At 41.1% G+C, this 20,625-nt stretch overlaps 1 protein-coding gene across 1 annotated transcript in view; it reads right to left on the reverse strand.

Moving 5' to 3' along the window:
- LOC117253907 (ephrin type-B receptor 1-like) overlaps positions 1 to 14,819 on the reverse strand; it is a 114,540-nt gene extending 99,721 nt beyond the window's left edge. The window contains exon 1 of the mRNA XM_033621770.2: positions 14,574 to 14,819. Within this exon, the coding sequence (XP_033477661.2) occupies positions 14,574 to 14,667 (94 nt within the window). The 5' untranslated portion in view covers positions 14,668 to 14,819. The remainder of the gene's footprint in view (positions 1 to 14,573) is intronic.
- Positions 14,820 to 20,625: the final 5,806 nt, after the last annotated feature.

Below are 20,625 nucleotides of genomic sequence, written 5' to 3' on the forward strand. Positions count from 1 at the left end.
TTGATAAAGTTTGAACTGAAATAGAAATACCAGAAAATGTTACCTGTACTCTGTGCAAGTAGAGAGCCACGGCTATGAAGTGGTGTTTTGTTTTGTTTTGTTTTATTTACTAGAAATAAAAAGCCAAATTATTTCTGACAGCTGCTGAAAATGTAAGATTTTCAGGGCCAAGACAATTAGTTTATCAACTGATAATGGTTTTGACAGTAAGTCAATCATTCAGGTCATTTATCAAGAAAAACATCAGACATTTGCTGGTTTCTTAGATTTAAGGATCTTAAACACTCACTGTAAACAAAATATTTTCAGTAAGTGTTGTTGACTTAATGATTGAAGGAAAGGTTCAAAATTTTCAACTCCAAAAACTAGGGATGCACTAATTTATCGGCTAGACCTTGGTATCGACCACCATTCACCTATCTGCAAATAAGGTGGTGTTCACAAATGGTGGTGGCTGATGTTTTCCTGTTGTGTCACATCAATTTTGCACAGGCGAAAAAGCACGGCTCCAGACTAACGGCCTCAAACTTAAATTAATGAGCAGGTACAAGAAGAATACAGTGACTGCTTGGCAAATGGGCTCTGTGATCTCACTCACTGTTGTGTGACGAGATGGCTAGTAGCAGCTGGCGAGCCAACGTTCTGTTGTCCCAGGGACAACAGAAAACGTGTTTGGGACAAAACAGCTAAATAGTTATGTTAACATCGGTATTGGCAGAGAATTTCAAAATCGATGCATCCCTATAAAAACAAGGGTCAGGTGCCCATATGAATACTGAAAAGGTTCTTCTTACTCTAAGTATCCCTCGTCTCCATACCAGCCATTAGAAGATCACTTCCTAATGCACTTACAATGTAAGTGATGGGAAATAAAATCCAGTCCTCTCACTGTGCAAAAATTGTATTTTAAAGTTTATCCAAATCTAATAAAAGGGTTCAATTAAGACAAATCCAGTGGACATCTTCTAAAGCTACAGTCTTTTTTATACTTCTATTGCAGCTCAAGGGAAACACAAAGAGGGAATTTAATGCTAAGAAGACTGTAATTCAGAAAGGTATCAACTTGATTTGTCTGACTCAGACTCCTGATGCCTCATATTAATTTCAGTTAAAGTTTTGATTTTTTTTTTCTACTGAACAAGGGTTGTGGATTACAGTGGAAGCACATTTCGAAAAAAACGGGTATGTATCACAAGAAAAAATGATTACAGCAAAAAGAGCCTCTTTTATATAGGCATCTATTCTACAATAGACTCGAAAACTTGTGAACTTCTCCTTTAGTACATTCACTGAACACATTTATACTGTTTAACATTACTCTCAAATCATAACTGATTGAAATTTCTGATGGGGCACTTTCTGCCCGCAACCTTTTCACAGTAAGGCGAATTCGCTGATGTGTGTTGTCTCACCCATTATGTCCTCTCCCCCCTTTTCTTTTGCTTCAACAGTGACACAGTCCTTAATTTCCAGCATGGCTATCTGTGAGACCATATGCCCACAGCAGGAACCCTGAAGAGGCTGGCAGAGGGCCCACTCTCAACCAGCAAATAAATAATGGGCCATTATGTTCAATCATGCTGAGCTATAAAGGTCTAAAGCTAGGAGCTGCAGTATGCAGCATGCAGAGGGAAGAATGGAAAAGCACAGAATAGAAGGGTGTCATTTTAAAGGAGCTGTATGCCACATTTACAGCATATCTATGATCCAGCTCTCAACAAGGAGGTGGCTGAGATGGTGGCTAGCAGCTAATGGTGCTAACAGCGGGAGCAGTGCTAACTGCAGCAACAGTGCTGACAGGGCTAACATTACTACGTGGGGGAGGGGACTAGAGGGTGGGAGCTACACTTTGTCTACATTATCAGCAGTAACCACCAGTGATTAGTGATTAGTGGAATACACACATGGGGACTCACAGGCACTTAGGCGGAAGCTACAGCATAGGATCTGCGTCGACATGGAGCCTACGCTGTAACCTACCCCATAGCCTGATGTGCACCATCCCAGAAATGTAACCACATGTTGCGGCGACACAGACCTCCTGTCTATTTTTGTAAGCTGAAACCATTTCCCTCAGTAGAAATGAAGTTTTTATTTACTTTCATTTCACAGATAAGAACCACTGAATTGTGAAGACAGGAAAGCCTCCACTAAAATAGCATTTTAAGTCTTGTGTGTAATTTATCCTTCAGGGATTTATACTTTGGGATTTATCCTGGCTTCATATGAGCAGAGGAAATCTCCACTCATGACTAGGCTAAATTATACAATGTAAAATGCCAAAGGCTTGTGCTAATAATGTTAGCATGTTGTATTTGTTTGGAAAAGGTGCTTGGCATGACAGTTGTTTTGTTGGTGAACCTTGTGCATTGTAACGGAGCCAAATTATGTATCGTTACCTTTGTTAAATGTTGCTGTTGTCTCTGGTTTTATATGAGAAGTGGAAAATACCGCTAGCTGCTAGGTCAGTTTATACAATGTAAAATACCATAAGCTTGTGCTAATAATGTTAGCATGTTATATTTGTTTGGAAAACACGTTTAGTATAAGACAGGTAGGATCTGCCGCACAAGTATAAGTCCTGCTTAACATACATGAATAGGCGGGCTATCTACCACAACAAAGAACAGAGAACCTATGATTACAACACATACAGGGGGGGGCGTGACTTTATTCTCTGCTCAGGACACCATTTCTCCACTATATCTTTACATAGCAATTTTTTTTTGCTGCTTATGCTTTGAATGACATAAACAGCTCCTTTATTGCTGCTACAATACTACTATGAATAGCCCAAGTCCAAGTCCAAGTGGACGTTTGTGCCAAATTTGAAGCCATTTCCTCAAGTAATTCCTGAAATACTGGTTCATGAGAATGAGGCAGATGAAAGGTCACAGTGAACCTGACCTTTTACCACCAAATTCTGATCAGCTAGTCTTTGAGTCCATGTAGATGTTTGTGCAAAATTAGAGCAATTTCCTCTTTCTTGGGATACTGCCTTCATAAGAATGGGAAGGACAGACAACCCGAAAACATATTGCATTCTGGCTATGGCTGTCTCTGAGGCAGAGGACAGTCTCTGGGAACATACGATTGGTATTTTCCAATATATTCTGACATCGATAAACTTTCAACAAATAATTTATGGATTAAACAATAATGAAAGTCATAGTTGCAGCACTCTTGCAAACACACTTTTGCACTTAAACTAGGTTTGACCTTATTATTATTGGACACAATTGTGATATTCATGTTAAAAAAAAGTATTGCACAACATTTTGTAAATTGCATGCCAGCACTGCACAAGAAAACACATTTAACATGTGTTTCTTTGGTGCACCACCGATCCTGTGCCATCACTACAGGAAAAGTAAGACATGCAATCCACAGCAATCTTTGCTTCTTTTTATTTATATTTAAAAGCAGTGCATGCATATTCCAAATTCTCTCGTTCCTCCTGTATTTTTCTTCTCTACGACCAGTAGGTAGAAAAGCCAGCGAGAGGCCTGAGGTCAAGGTAAAATAAGGTGTTTTTTTTTTTATTGGTGAAATCTACCGCAATGAGTGAAGAGAAATTATTTTGCCTTTCCCTGAAACAAAGGGTAATTGATGCTATCGCTTACCTTGCATGTTGAAGGGAGAAAACCGAACAACTCAAAGAGCATGCCATTGCCGTCTGTCTAATACAGCGGTGTATTGATGTGACTCTTTGAGCTGCAAATTAGTTGAAGTGACAGCATAATGGACCCAAGTGAAAGGAAAGGGAGAATTTGAGGTGAAAACAAAGGATCCGTTCATTCCTTTTATGCCCACCAGTGCTCTGTATCAATTATAGTTTCATATCAGGGAAATATAATCTATTTAGACTGGTTTGTTATGCAAATAACCCGAGGAGTTTGGGTGGTGAAGTGTTTTATAATGTGCAAGCCTTCTGCTTCTCTCGGCTGCTAAAATCAATTTACGCTTTTTTAAACATGTCAGCGATGGCAGCTGTGGAGGAGAAATAGTGATTGTAGTTAAATGTTTGTATTAAAGGTGCTTTAGATGCTGATTGACTGCTGTTGATATGAACGGTATATTCACTGAGCAGGTTGTATACAGAGGGGACGGCTCGTGTTGTTTCACAACACTTTCTAGATGTCTATAAGCCTTTAGTATTCCCCTCAGAGGTCAGGCACCAGCACAGATTTTCCATGTCAAGCTTTAAGCTGCTATAATCCCCTCAGCTATACTGTGAAGTTTAGGGTCTCTCAGCTCATTGTTTTGGTTTGGTTTTGTTCTTCTTCAGCAAAAAGCCCTGATAAACCAACCATACATTACCTGCAGAGCACCAAATGACAGACAAAGTCAGCAACTCCAGTATCTGATGAACACTGTGGAGCACTGAGAAGCTAAAAAGCCAGATATGGAGTAGAGCAGGAATGAGTCATATGAAAACCCGGAAATGAGTTAGCATTTTAGCAGTCTGGGTTCTCTCATCTCATAGTCAGTGGATCTTTTTAAAAAGGTTTTTGGTTACATGCCTGAAATAAGGTCTGTGTGTTTTGTTTTGTTTTTTCGATAAAATATGTTAGTAAAAACCTCACTCGTACATTTTGAAGCCTTTGGGTGTTTCAAAAAAGACAGTTGCTAACAAGTGACTGAATGAGACCACAGAACAGCCTTGTTGTGGTGGCAATGTCATGCAACGGTGGTGCAATTTGATTCTAGCCTAACGTTAGCTTTTTATTTATGGCTATTGCATTTACGCTTCAAATATCATAAAAATGGTGTTTATTTATGGAAATGATCTTGATTTTAAAAAAAAACAAAAAACTTTTGTTTAACACAGAGCTTATTTTCTGCATTAATACAGAGTCCAACGAAAAAATCCCAAATGGCTTTTTTGACGAGGGAACCAGGGCAACACTAACTTTCCTGTTGGCCTACAAATAAAGGTCATCACCACACCACTCTGTTTCCTTCAGGAGTGACTATTGGACTCATATTCATCACTGTGCTATTGCACAATAGTGCATTCTCTGCATTTTAGGATCAATTAAGGGTTTGAAGAATTTAACATGATCTAAACATATAGCATCTATAAAATAATGCTGTGCATGGGCATCTTCTAGCCTGGGACTCATTTACAATACTGCATGCACAAAATGCCATCTAAGGTCTGTGTGTATACTATATGTATGTAATTCAGTGGCACAGTGCTGGTTTTTGTCTGGAGGACTTGGCTGCCATGAGATGTTTACTTTCAACTCTTAGATTTTGAACTCACTTGGACAATGAAATATAAATAACACAGTGTCAGCCTGGCCTCGCATAGCCAGACAGCCTGAATATTTGATTATTTGGTCTATGCATTGCAGGGACTGTGTCTTAGTACTATTAATGTAGTGCTGAAAGGAAAATGTTCAGACACTGTGAAACTTGAATGGACTCCGAGACTTAAGGACTGGCATCTAGACTTGTGATTTGCAAATGAGGACTTGGTTGACTTAAGGCCATGACATTTTACATACCAAAGATCTAGTGACAACAAAGGCCGACTGTTGTGTCACCGTCACCTCACACTGCCTGTGCCTCCACCAAAAAGTTGCACTTGATCACTCGACATAGTCAACAGCCAACGACCAACTAGCACACACGTTCTGTGCTTGTGTGAGAGGAAATAACTCTCCATACGAGCTGTGTTAGTCTGTATGTGTCATTCAAAAAGTGGACACAGGAGACAGACATTGCAGTTTTAAGATGCTAGTTAGCACATTAACAACATAACCAGATGTTTAAAGAACAAATGATATGTATCATGCGCTAGCAAATAAAACAATTAACCATTACTGCTGAAGAGCTCAATGGCTCAAGAAATAATCTTACCTAATATAATGTCTCGATCTCACACCTTCTTCTTCCAATTCAACATTCTGAATCGGCTGAAAAAAGCCGACAAGGGCCAACTAGTGCCAACACCATAACAAAAACTAGGGTGACAGAAACTCACCGACAGCCCAACATGGCCCTTTGTCTTGCCAGAAAGGACTTGAGACTAGACTTGGGTCTTCTAGACTAATCTTTTAAAAACACTTAAAAGATTAGCTACAGCTACAGTTACAGTGTAAATTATTTTAGATCTTGTTGAACAGAAATGCAGCCAAATGTATCCATTTAAAAAATGATATTCTTCCTCCGTAACTGGCGTGACTCATCACAACAAGTTCTTCCTTGAATATAAGAAGAGGATTGTTGAGTTGTGTGAAAATTCACAGCCAAGGTGTGAAGATTCATAGTTAAGGATATATTTTCACACTAATAGAAGTTATTAAACACATCTCAGTAAACATTGAGCATGTTTTGGTGGAAATGACTTCCTGAACCACTGAAAGCTGTGATATTGAAGTCTGATAGCCTGTGGGTATAGAGAAAGCATAGTATCTAATACCAGAGTGACTGATCTAAAATTGCCTCTTGATGCCCAATTCGCCGTGGGAAACACAGCACCAAAGCCCAGGACTCTGAGCGTCACAGCAAAAGGTAAATATTCCCACAGGTTCCAAGTACCTTACGGAGGAAAATTTATTCTGAAACAATTTGAATGCTACGTGGAAATAAATATTTTATACTGAAGGGAGGCCCTGAGGAAAAATAGACTGGGAAACACTGGAGTAAAAGCCTCAGGACCGGTGAGAAGGATCTTCTTCCAGGCTCCTACTTTTCCCCAGTTCAACTATCTGTCTGTCACATTGATAACCTGTCACCAGATGAATATAGAAACCACATCTTTAAAACATGAGCTTGCAGAGCATGGTGCAGGGTACAGTATGTATGTGTGGCGGCAGCGCTTGTACGTGCAGTGTGTCATCTATAGCAATAAGTGTGTGATTGGTTTCCCTGAGGAGATCATTTGTTCATCATTAGTTGCACACACACACACAAACACATTTTGCATACAACAAAGTCACAAATTACTGCTTGTCATGTTTAGACCAGCATCTAAAAACAGGATCTACGATGTTTAACCTTTAGCATTCCCACAGGATGACAGATGGGGCATGGCATGTATGTGTTTAGGCTCCAGGGAAAAGGACCAAAATAGTTTGCATGTAGGAGCAGAAATGATATGTACAGTTCATATTGTACATGTAGCCACGCCTCAGCAGCACACAAATTCAGCATTTCTAAATTAGGCTCCAACAACAGTCGTAGCTCTTGCATGAAAAAGTCGAAAGAAATTAACTCCTCGACCCCTCGACACTCAACACTGACACAAATCAGCAATTTCAAGTGACAGAGCCTGCTGCTGACTGGGCGTTTGGTTCAGGCACAGATGACTTTGCCACCCCTCCCAAGGCTTGTTTGTGGGATATGTAGCACTTATACCCAACAATATCCGCTGGGTCAGGGTTTGCATTGACTTTCAAAATTACAGGGTCAAATGCTGGATTACTGTACCGCATTTCAGGCTTTCTGAAAAGGTGTAAATCCTGAGGGAATGTAAAGGTCACTGTATTTGTGCAGCAATTTCAGCTACATAGAAGACAGCAAACAGCCAGAGTCATAGTGATGTATTCCCTATACACTCATGAGAGCAGACTTTTCTAGTATTTTGGCCCAAATCTGCAAAGACTGCTTTCAAAAAGCTTCTGATGGGTACTTTTGTAAACAACCAATGTGATCAAGACAAAAATATTTCAAATCTAGTAACGTACTCACTTCACACAGAGCAATTGGCAGGGTTTGGTGGAAAAAAATTTTCAAAAGAAACTGAAAAACGCAGAAAGAGGAAGAATAAACACTTATGCCTGACTGATGCTTACTTAAAATGGAAGGTACTGTTATTATGGATTTGTAAATATGAAATCATACATTAACTGATATTCATTTTTTAACATAAACAAATAATTTTTGAAAAAAACTGAGAATTGAGTGAAACTTTAAAACAGCTATGTACGACATTCAGAATCTGGGCCGGGATTGCCTGCACATGGTTCTCACCTCTAATGTCATAAGCAAACACGGAGGTGGCTGAGCTATAATGCCGGTGGCAAGTACTTGTCGCACTAGTGGTGCAAACAGCACTAACAAAGGCATCAATATCACTTAATGACACAAGAAAAAGAGGCTGCATCTAACTAAACTGAATTTACAAACTAACAAACTATAGCCTACTGAAGTAGAGCTGAAACGATTACTCAAAGCAGAAAAACAAAATTAAAAAAACAAACAGGAAATTAATGTGCAACCACTATGATAACTGATTGTTTAATAATTGATCAGTGATTTCAGTCATACTAAAAATGCTCTGGGTCCAGCTCTCCAAATATGAGGATTTGCTGCTTTACTTTACAGTCACATGCAACAGGAAACTGAAAATCTTTGGGTTTTGGAAGGATGTTTGAATAAATAATATGAAGACACTTCCTTCAGATCTGGGAAGTTATAACTGGTATTTTTCAGACATGTCATTATTTGATGAATCAAGAATTAAAAATCAGATTAATTGATAATGAACATGTTTGTTAGTTGCGGCCCAATACTTAACAATTACAAACATTAAATGAAGTTATGTGATTTGGACAAGCCTGTTTATGTACATAATAAGTTTTTGATTAGAGTACAAATAGCCTGTCATTAGTAATTTATCATTATCTATTAAATCACACTTGATTTCACAACTTTGGTTTCTTCGTGTGCAATGACATCTACAGGGAGGCTTTCTTCCAACCATTACATGCTGTAGTCTACAGAATAGAGCTGAAACTATTAGTTGATTAATCAACTAGTCAGTGGATGGAAATTACCAGGTCTCCCACACCTTCTTAGACATTAAATTCAAGGTCTATTCAAGGACTTTCCAGGCCTGATTCCTTAAATGTAAGGAAACTACTGTTAACTACTTTTGCAACACTGAGAATTTTTATGGGACCTAGCAGGATTTACAGAAGCTTGCAGGCAACAAAGATATGTAGAAATTCAAGCACTTTCAATGAACCATGTCTATTTTCAAAAAAGTTCAAGGCCTTGAATTTTACCTCAAGTTCACAAACTTTGAAGGATTGCAAGGGTCCATAGGAATCCTAAACTAATCCTAAACTGTATATCAGGCATAAAAACTATATGATTAAGTCAACTTACATTCTTTGAAACTGTTAAAAGCATTTTTCCCAGTTCTATGCTATTCTGTTAAACAAACAATCTATTTAACACCCTGTGCGTAGAATTTAGGGAATAGGCAGAAATAGTATACAATATCCATGACTATGTTTTCATTTGTTTATAATCACCTGAAAATAAGAATGGTTGTGTTTTTGTAACCTTAGAATGATCCATTTGTGTCTACACACATGGTGCTTCTCAAAGACAAGGATGCTTCCTTAGAAGAATGGGTCCTTCCAAGTTCGGTCCAAGAAAGACTCAGAAAAACTCCTTCATAGCATGCGGTGAACATTGGAACAGGCTAATTGTGTCCAAAGAATTGTGGGTACTTCATGCCCACTTAAGGATATGTACATGCATCCTTGAACATTCTCTGAAGGAAGGACTTGGTCCATGGTAGAATTCAAAGGATCCTTGACATTGCAATGGTCTTTTGGCTGGATTGAATGATGTAGCCTTTGAAGGATCCTTCCTTGACTTTAAGAAGCACCAACAGAGCGGTCTCTCTTCCACTGCATCCACCATGTTCTTTCAACAGTAGCCCAGGATGGAAAAACCAAACACTGGCTATTAACAGTGCCATTCATTCAAGAAAATAATGTGCAGCAGAGCATGTAAGCAGAGCATGGCAAGCTTGAATGAAGGATTCTGGACAGATTGGATTTTTTAAAAAGTGGAAGCATCCGCTTCATTCTCCAGCTCGATCGCACTCTAATTTTTTTCTCCGGTGCCACTCAAACCAGAGTTCAAAGCACGGCAAACTCAAAATGCATGTGTGCATTGAGCACACCCATTATTTTCTGTAACAAATCAGCTGGAAAGAGCTCAACAATGGAGCTAACAAAGTCCTTTCAAAAGAAAACAGAGCTCACTCAGAGCAGGTGACTCCAATCAAAAATGATTTCTCAAAACAAATCTTTGGCTGTTCTGCGCTACAGTTACTTGTTACTTAAAGGCCAACATATATGCTGATATTAATATATCTGTAAGAAGTAGGGCTACAACAGTTTGATACGACACAGTAGCATCACACTTCAGTATGTTTTTGATGCAGCAAAAAAAGCAGAAATGTCAGAAAGATTTCCTTGATTTTTTTTAAAATGTTATATGTATGAAAACTAACATAACTTGGGCTTTTTTGTACAAAGCAGGAAGTACAGTCTGGCTGAAAAGGGCTCCTTAAAGTCTGGATGAAGCAAAATAAGTGATTTCTTTCTAAATACATTACAAATGTTAGACAATACTTGTTGAAAACATGTAAAATAACTGCTTTTCATCATTTCTGTATTCAGGATTTTTTGGGTTGACCTAAAAGCATGCTTGATGATGCACTGGAATCATCATTACCATGTTACTAGTAACATTCGAGTGCGTAGCATCAGTGTTGTTTCAATTTGCCACTGTGTGTGAGCAGCGAGTTCCCTCTATCCCACAAGCTCTAGCTCTTCCTGTCTAACAAATACATGAATAAACATCTTTAATGCTACAGCTGTATCAACACAAGCTAAACAGCTGTCACTAATGTACCTGTCAGTCTTTCTGACCCAATCTTCTACACGACCCGACAGCAGTTACTTACTTGGGTGTGTACTTTGTGATAACGTAAGCTGCTGCTGAGAGGCTATAGCCCAGGCCTCCAGGCAGTGCACTGCGCTTTGAAGCCAATTTTCATAGTGGCCAAACAGTGGTACTGTAATTTCAGGGGTCTGTCACATGATGCACTGCAGCCAGAAAGGACTTTTTCCCATTGAATAACATGGCAAAAGAGCTGTCTGTAAATTAGTGGATACATTTGTTTTTTGAGTCTCATAACCGCAGTGAAATGACTTGTTTCATTATCAGGATTTGATCCATTCGGTCCAGTAACATTTGGAAAATCTATAAGAGCTGCAAGATCAAATCTTTTTATCCCCACTGAAGTTAGCGGAGTGCTAAAACAAAAGTTAGCTGTATGGCCAGCGGAAGTTAGCTGCTTGGTGGCACTCAGCATAGCTCAACCGGCCATAAGTTTAGTGAGCTTGCTCTTTGGGCCACACAGTGCAAAGGTAGCACCGATAATATCTGGATCATCTGGGTGATTTTATACACAGCAGTTGAACCATTTCTGCTTCATGCATTACTGATAAAAGGGGCCCCACATTCAATGCTGTATCCAGTTCTCCTAATATGTCCATGCAATAGCTACGCAGCAGTTCCCTGTTTCGGATGGTGTGTGTGCTGCACAACCATGGACTGTGTGTGCTGCTGGCTTGGCTGCTTAAGAGAGTCTGTTCCTGTGCAGCGGCTCGTGCTTCAGCTTGGGGTTTGTGTATGTTGCTATGCTACTGGGTCAGCTTCTAAGAGAGTCCATAGCTGTTTGGTGGATTGTTCTTTGGATCGCTGTGTTTTTATCCACCACTCTCTCTCGCCATCGCCCTCATAATTCACAGCAAAACAGAAGTGGCTACCAGTGTGTCTCACTGGAGAAGAATGTTTTGGTTTGATGGTGGGACGGGCAGATAAGGCGTTGTTCCGTCACGTGGGCTACCTTGTTGAGCACAGCAGCAATGAGAACATATTACTCAGCATGGTTTAAGCTGTATATTTTCTTTTCCAAATGTGACAGGATAGTTCAACAAATCATTTGGTTTGCAATATATATCGAACCGAAGTCTCGTACCAAACGGTTCAATACAAATACCTCTATTGCTACACCCCGAGTGAGAAGCAATATCACAATGTATCGGTCAGGCTCTAGAAAAAAAAAGTCTCAAAGTTTACAGAGAAGAAGTGTGATGGTGTACACAGAGAAGAGATAATAGCAGTGACTGTGTCAGCAGTGGGTCTATTTTACACCAACAGACTCAGATCAGCTTATGTCAGTTCATTAAGCACCTACTTACCATGAAAAGGCCACCGTGACCACAAAACAACCCACCACCCACACTGTACCTATTTGTCTCTTCTCTCCATCTTAACCTCCTACCTCTCCCTCTCTCCCACACACACACACAGTTCTGTTTAATCAAAATAGACCTGCCCTTCAACACATTTACATGTCTCATAATGGGGGAGACTCACTACGGAGCCCGTCATTACGCGCACCATTAAAACACAGCAGTAGACTAATCTAGCGCTTCCATACGGGACAGCAGCAGCGGCAGGAGGAGGAGGAACAGGAGGAGACGCGGTAGAGGACATGGGAGTAGAGGCTGATGGAGAGAATCTGTAGGAGGAGCAGGAGAGGCAGCAAAAGGGAGGTGAAGAAGAGAAAGCCAGACAGGTGGAGGACTTGGCAGAAGATGAAGGAGAATAACAAGAGGAGGAGGAGAAGGAGAAGGAGAAGGGGGGTCTTGAGGAGCAGCAGCAGTGGCAAGAGCAGTAGGAGATGCTTGGGGAGAAGTAGCAAGAAGAACAGGAAGGAGGGATGTCAGAGGGATAGGAGCAAGGGATGCAGCAGGTGGAGCAGGAAGTGATGCATGGGGAGAAACAGCAGGAGGAGATACTTAGAGAGAGGAAGAAAATGGAGCAAGGAGGTCATGCTCAGAGAGGAAGTGATGCTTGAGGAAGAGCAGCAGGAGTAGAATTTCATGCTACAGTTGGAGAGGTGCAGTATTAGTGTGTGATGTGTGGGGAGGAGAGGAAAAAGCAGCAGGGGGCCATGCTTGAAGAGGAAGAGGAGAAAGCGGGAGAGGTGCAGTACCAGTAGTTGATGTTTGGGAGTAATGTATAGGGGGATACAATAAGTGAACACCAGAAGGATCAGTTGGCACTGCTCAAAGAGGAGCAGCAGGAGGTAACATTTGTGGAAAGACAACAAGAGATTCTAGGGGACGAGCAGCAAGACCGCCAGCTGGAGACGCTTGGAGAGGGGCAACAAGAGAGGCAGTAAGTTATGCTTGGGGAGGAGTACAAGGCAGAGCAGTCGTGTTTGCTGCAAGGCGAAAGAGGAGCATGTGTATCTTAAGAAAGAGGAGAAGTAGAAGAGCAGGAGTAGGATTTGATGCTTGGAAAGGAGGAGCAGGAGGTGGTGCTTGGGAAGAAGAAGCAGCAGAAAGGGCGATAGGTAATTGGCTTGGGGAGGAACAGCAGCAGATACAGCAGTCAGAAAGAGAGCAGCAGGAGGTGATGCATGTGGAGGAGAAGGGGCTGACTGTATGAGAAGCATTAGGTGGTAATGCATTGGGAGATGCAGCAGGAGGTCATACTCATACATGTGGTGAGGTGCAGCAAGAGAGGCAGGAGGTGCTCTTTGGGGAGAGGCAAAGGAGGAGGGGGAGGAGAACGAGCAGAGAGAGCAGCAGGAGTAAAATCTGATGCTTGGAGAGGAGCAGTGCCACCAGAGGACGCTTAAAGACAGATTAAGAGGAGGAGCAACGGGTAATACTAATACTGACAGAAGCAGCAGCAGTAACATGCTCAGAGAAGAGGAGCAGCAGCAGGTGATGCTTGTGGAGAAGCAGGGGCTGAATCTGCGTGAGGAGCAGCAGGAGCATCAGCTGGTAATGCTTTGGGAGAGGTAGCAGGAGATCATTCTCGGAGAGGTGCGACAAAAGAGGCAGAAGGTGGCGTTTGGAACGGAGCGTGGGGGAAATGATGCTTCAGGAGGAGAAACAGCAGGAGGAGCAGGAGGTGATGTTGGGGAGGAGCAGGGGGTGGGGAAGCAGGGGAGGTGGCAACAGCTACATGAAGTGACTGGGCACCTGCGAGCTATAATTATGATTCACTTTGCCGCTCCAGGTGAGCACCAGCGAGTGTGTTAATGGCATTACTACAGTGCACTCAGGAGGGAGAAACACATTCATGTTTGGTACTAAACACCAAACAATACAGGATACAGCATGTACACATCATAGGACACTGCAAAGCTTTCAGTGCAATTCATAGGTGAATAGCCTCTATCATCATAATAATACAGTGCTCTTTGATTAAACAATGGAACTGGAATAAACACGACCATGTTATTTCATGCCTGGCAGAATTTTGCATGCATATTATTGATATTACATTATTGTATTTTTCAGAAGCACAGAAGCACAAAGCCTGCAGGTTATTTTTTCTGCTATTTCTTATTTTGTATAATGTGGGCTGTGACACCTGAGCAGGAGACATTATCTTTAACCTCCAAAAAGGCTCAGCTGCATTCCTGTTCTGTCCAAAAATCCACTGCTGAAATGTTAATTAACTCTCATATTAAACCCCAAACACTAGCTGACAAACAGAAACTTGCTGAGAAATCCTAAAGCTTTAAAAATCACTTAAATATCACAGTTTAAGTTTCTGTCAGAAAGCTGTTTAAAGCTCTACACAAAGTTAAACTGTAAGTCTAAAAGATTATTACAGGGATAATAAAAAGCAGGTCATCTGACAGGAGCTTTTACCACATGAATTCAAGCTCTCACCCTGCACCACCGGCACAGTGCAAAACGTCCCCCTCTTTGCAATCCTACCTTCCACTGCGCACACCGGAGTAACCACACAGAGAAGCACCGCAGCCCAAGTGGCCAGCATGGCCACACTGACTCCCCGCCTGTCGGCTCCCATTATCCGGCTGTCAGTGTAAAAAAAAATCCCACAGAAACACGCTGTATTCCTCTGGTAAACAGTCACATCTCAGCACTTCAGTTTGTGTGTGAGTGTGTGTATGAGTGTGTGTATGAGTGTGTGTGCTGCACCGGCACAGTCAGCGGGGACTGGAGCGGATACACTGCTGGTGGATCTCCGCTCTCTCGCCTCTCACACCTTTCTGTCCAATCAGGGAGGAGGATGGCGGATCGTAAACCAATCACCCGTTCTTTTCCACCTGACCCAAGCTGAATGCCCAATGGTCAGGTCTCCCCACCGCCCTCCCCGGCATGGTGGCTAGTGTGACGGGACAGTGACACCCAGCGGTCACATTGCAGTATAACAACTAAACTGTTATTTAGAGAGAGGCTGATGTTGATCCCCTCAAGGGCAGGTGCAGGTGTGCAAGGCTCGTGCCTCTTAATGACAGGATGGGAAGGAGTTGTGAACTTTAAGCATGGTGGCAGTGGCAATAAGACCTACATACAAGAAGTAAACAGCAGAGGTGTGTACTCAAGGCACATGACATGGATTTGAGTCAGACTGGAGTCACAAATTTAATGACTTTTGACCACACAAGATCAAACAAGACTTGCACCTTGACTTGCACCTAAACACTAATGACTTGTGACTTCACTTGGACTTGAGCCTTTCGACTTAAAAATACTGGATACATTCCCCCAAGCCCACAGATTAAAAAGTATGTTGTTTAAAAAGTGTAAAACGAATCAATTCATTTCCTGAGTCATCTAATGTTAATGCTATTCATTGCCAGCAAGTCAACATAATGTGCAAAATGTACAAATTACAAAACTTCCACGAAACTTGTTTTAACAAAGCATTAATGATTTTTGTAAATTTAATATATGATCACTTTGTTGTTAAAATTGCAATATCATTGGTGAGGAGCCTTTTATGACCTGTTTAGGACTCAAAACTCCAAGTTTAGGACTTGGCACTTCTCAGTCTTGACTTTGGACTTGACTCAGGATTTGAGAACAAAGACTTGAGACTTACTTGTGACCTGCAAAACAATGAAATGGTCCCACTTGTGGTAAACTGACAAGTTAAATACTAATTCAGAACTTCAGTCAACTTGCTACACAAGTCCTTCAAAATAAAAGCACCATAACAGTTCTACACCTCTTTGGTACAGTACGCTTTATCAGACATTTTGGGCTGTCTTCCCTTCACCAGAGTTGAGGTTTTTCCAGTTTCCTAATATATGGCAGAGGCAATCAATGTGTCAATGTGTTCAGCTGCCCGTATTATCACCCAAACTCCTTCCATAGAGCACATCACTCCTGTTCTTCAACATCTTCACTGGCTCCCTGTCAAACAACGTATCGACTTCAAGATTTTGCTGCTCACCTTTGAGGCCCTTCATAGCCTAGCCCCATTGTATCTTTCTGAACTCCTTCATATTCACACTCCTTCCCGTACTCTAAGATCCTCTTCCGCTATCCAACTCGCCACACCATCTGCTCGCTTGTCCACCATGGGAGCTAGAGCCTTCAGCTGCTCCGGCCCCCGACTTTGGAGCTCTCTCCGACAAGATATCTGCAATACTGACTCTCTCTCCACCTTCAAATCCCATCTTAAAACACATTTATTTATTTTGTCTCCTGACATTTATTTTGTCTTGCCTGTTGTTGTTGCTGTTATTTTTTTGCATTGCTTGTTTTTAAACTGTGAGTGTAAGGTGTCCTTGAGTGCCTTGAAAGGCACCTTTAAATAAAATTCATTATTATTATTATTATTATTATTATTATATTGTGACTGACTGATCACCATAGGCAATAAATACACAAAATATCACTACTACATCAAATATTCTATTTGTTTCTCTCTCTCTCTCTCTCTCTCTCTATATATATATATATATATGTATATATTATATTATATTATATTATATTATATTATATAGTATCTATTAATCAATGGACTGAAAACATTTAAATGAAACATGCAACAACTTCAGGCACCATCCCAATAGTGGCAAGGTAGAAGAAAATTTCCAAGAAAATGGAAAGTGTTGCTTGGGAAAGGGATGTCTGAGGTACCTTGCTTGGCCTGCTGCCCCTGCAACCCAGATAAGCAGATGAAAATGGATGGATGGATGGATGGATGGATGGATGAAATGACTAAACTTGACCAGTCACTGCAAATGAATCAACCAGTGTTACTGTAATAGGCTCCGGCTGATCAACATTATTGTAACTCTTTATTTTGCTAAGCGCAGTACTGCCACGGGTGTTTTCAGTATTTGGGGCTAATTAGACCTCCGATCAGGTTGAAGGTGGGTGATTATGGTGAGGTCATCAGAATTCATCTCCAAGTAAAATGACACAGGTGCACATAATCCCACCCGAAACACGCCAAACACGTCGATGAAATCTGTACATGCCTGCAAGGTCCTGAACAGGCAAAAATAAGTGAGGACACCTGTTCAGATGCATCATGGGTGTGCTGAGCTTCTAAAGGCTTGTTGAAACAGAGCAGGACATCCTATGTACTGTACAGTATTGCTAATAATTAAACAGAGACTAACCAGTCATCGCTCATGCAGAGAGACACTGCAACACTCCAGATTAGATTCTTTGTATTTTCGGACTTTCATCTGTGCAAATTTATCACTTAGATCTTATTGTTCATGTTCTCCACAGGCATATAAAGCTCCTACACACCTATGGTCCACCCAAAGAAATGTTTTCACTTATTCTGACTATAAAGACCTCTTGTCAGATGTGTATGTGCAGGCCGTGCTTGATTGACTTCAGGTAGTTTTGCAGTACCCATTTGAATGAGACAGCTTAATTACTTTTAGTGGCCTTTAGCACAGCCGCTACTTTGATACATCATAATGAGAAAAACATTGGCGTAATAAACAACATTAATAATAGCTGCAATCTATTTAGCTTCACCTTTGATGACTTCAGCACGACTCCGCCAAACTTCAACCTGAGAGTTCTAATCAGCCACTGCAAGGGAAAACACCTGTGTGTGTGTGCTGGGTCTTTAGTTATGTAACCTCCCACTCTGTGTGAAACATTTTAACCTTTAACACTCATTACCTGTTTGGAGTCGGTCCACCTGAATAAAAGAATGAACTATTTTTGATCAGGAAACTCTTGTGATTCATTTTGACATGAAGTTTTTAACATTTTTTTTTTTTTTACTTCAGATTGGCAGCTCTTTTTGAAAGTGATTACAATAACCCCCCAAAAGATCCATCAATACACATAATACATGTTAATTTCTATGTAACTTTTAAAACCCCTTGCAGTCACTGAAAGTTCTCCATATTCCCAGCACCCCACAGGCAGAACAGTGGGTGCTGGCAAAAGGTTAATTACTGAAACACAGCAGTATTTCCTCCTGGGTGACATTAAATACGGTTTCTTTATGGGTGTCATTATAAAAATTGAATGTTTCCAGTAAGTTACACTCATTCTGTCACAACTGACTCAGCTTTTAGAGCCACAGACAATCCCTGGCTTCATGTCACCTTACATAAAAAAAAGGTTTCAATGGGTTTCCACATAGTGAGGTATTCAGATTTTAAATTCAGGATAAAATGCATCTGTATTAAATTGGTACTCAGCACTAGCAGGGAGAAAAAGTTGGATAGGTGCCTTCACTGTAGCAGTATTACGGAGCAAGTGAATAGGAGGCACAAAAAAAGTTTTTTTGGCCCTCTGCAACAATGGTCTAAAAGTTTTAATGACAACTGCAGTTTGAAAACTCAGATACATTTCAGCCCCTGATGGCCTTGGATGAATTTTCTCTTCAAGTTTCTGTCCTGTCTCCCGCCTCCTTCATCTCATGCTGCTTCCTGTCTCTTACTCTGTCTGTATAAAGGGGAAAAAAGCTGCTCGACAACACGACAGGACAGATCATTGCTGTGACACTGCAGTTTCCAGCCCTGACAGTCAAGTTGCAGTCCCTCAACATGACATTTAAAGTGTCCATAGCTTTCATGACACCACACCATGTAGGCTACCACAACGACAATCACCTTTATTCAGTGGCTCTTGCATCCCTGTACACATTATCTTAAATAGTTGTGTATATGTCAGTGTGTAGGTGAACAGCAGACAAAGAGAGGCTGATGCTTCTTATCTTAAAGCCAGCAGTTGGAGGCATTTAGTAAAAGCAGCCACATCTCCAAGTAAGCACATTAGCACTGTGTCTGTTTCTTTTTAAATCACAGGTGAAGACTCAGAAATCGATTGCGGCCCTGCTGGCTGCCACATGAGCACAACAATTATGTTTAAGCTGTCCCCAGAGTTAAGTTACATTTCTTAAATTTGTGCAGCAAGAGTTGTGGCACCTTTTATTCAGAGGTAACTCTCACCTGGGGGACTCAAAATGGTGGTCATGGACAGGCAGCTCAGCTCAGAGTGCCCCAAGTGTCGATAAATCTCCTTCATGTCTAGACAAGTAAAATCAACAGTGTGGTAGACTGTGGCTGCTACAAGTGCCCTTCTACATCTCAGTGAAACTCAGATTTTGCCTTCACCTCCACATCATTCACAATTACAGGACGAGACACGTGATGCAGAAAGAGGACAGATGTTCAGATCAGGTCCGATCAGTCAGAGAAAGTCAAGATACTGATGTTGAGAAATGAAATGTGAACCCTGTACTGAAACATTCGAGACTTCTCCATCATTTAAAGACAGAAACTTGAAGTGAACTCTTTGTGTATGTGCCAGCTGCTCTGCTTCATATGCATCAGGAAAATAAATCATTCATTAACTCCAAACCCCCTGACTGGTGCAGGATTATCATCCCCACACACAGCACGTGGCCCCCTTTTTCTCCAGCAGGGCAACATGAGGCTTTGCAGCGCCTGTTACAAAGACATATAACTCTATTTATAGCTGTAGTGCAGCTGGCAAGTTGAGCGTTCCTGGAAAAACAATGGGGACATCACATAAGTCATTGGGATTCATCCTCTGGGGAACATGAATGTCTGTACCAAATTCAGTCCAGCAGTTGTTGAGATGTTTCAGTCTGGATCAAAGATGTGAACCAACCGACAGACACTTCCCTAGTGTAGCTAAAATGATCAAAATTGAAGTTGCAGAGGCAGAGATGCACCAACTTTTAATCCCTAGTATGGGTTGAGCTCCGTAAACTCTTGAACCTACATTTGCTGTTATGCAACTTAATAGAATAAATTTGTTTGACCTTCCTTTTCAGGTAAAAACCAACATGTTTCAAATTCGATACCCCCGGTTTGTAACCTACACTTTCTGCTCTAAATGTTTTGCCTCCAATCCCAAGCTCATGACTTCCCTATGCCATCTTCTGGCTTGTTTTCTTGAATTTCAGAAAACTCCACCCAGCAGCCCAGCCACCAGAAGAAAATGTTGGCATTGTTTGTTTCTGCATAGCACAAATATATTGCATTTGCAATATATAACGTTACTTAAGTGACACAGTATATGAGCTGACTTTGTTATCAGGAGGTGGAGGGCATGTTGGATAGGCAATGGGGGACGGCATGGTAAGCTGCAGACAACTGTTTAAGACCAACAAACAACAAAAACCGGTTGTGATTTAGTGAGGCATTGCTGTGCTTCCAGTGGCATTTTAGGCAACCCATCGTTGTCTTTCCAGCGTTTGTTTTTTACCATTACTGCTTGTTCTGCCAGGACTGTGCCCCCCAAACTGGGTATTTTAAGCCAAAACGTGATCTTTCCTAACCATAACCAAGTGGTTTTTGTGCTGAAATCTACCACTTGTTAACCACAGAAAATATCAGCTATCTGCTACATAATAACATGCAAATGTAACATATCTGTGGTTTGCAGAATTGCACAATGGCAGCATTTTTTTCCTGTCGAGTGGGTTGCATTCAGAGCTACAAAAAAAAGTACACAATTTTGACCTTTGTGTGCATAATCAAAATGTACATGGCAAAATCAA

Source organism: Epinephelus lanceolatus, chromosome 6 (assembly GCF_041903045.1).
Source record: "Epinephelus lanceolatus isolate andai-2023 chromosome 6, ASM4190304v1, whole genome shotgun sequence".
NCBI lineage: Eukaryota > Metazoa > Chordata > Actinopteri > Perciformes > Serranidae > Epinephelus > Epinephelus lanceolatus.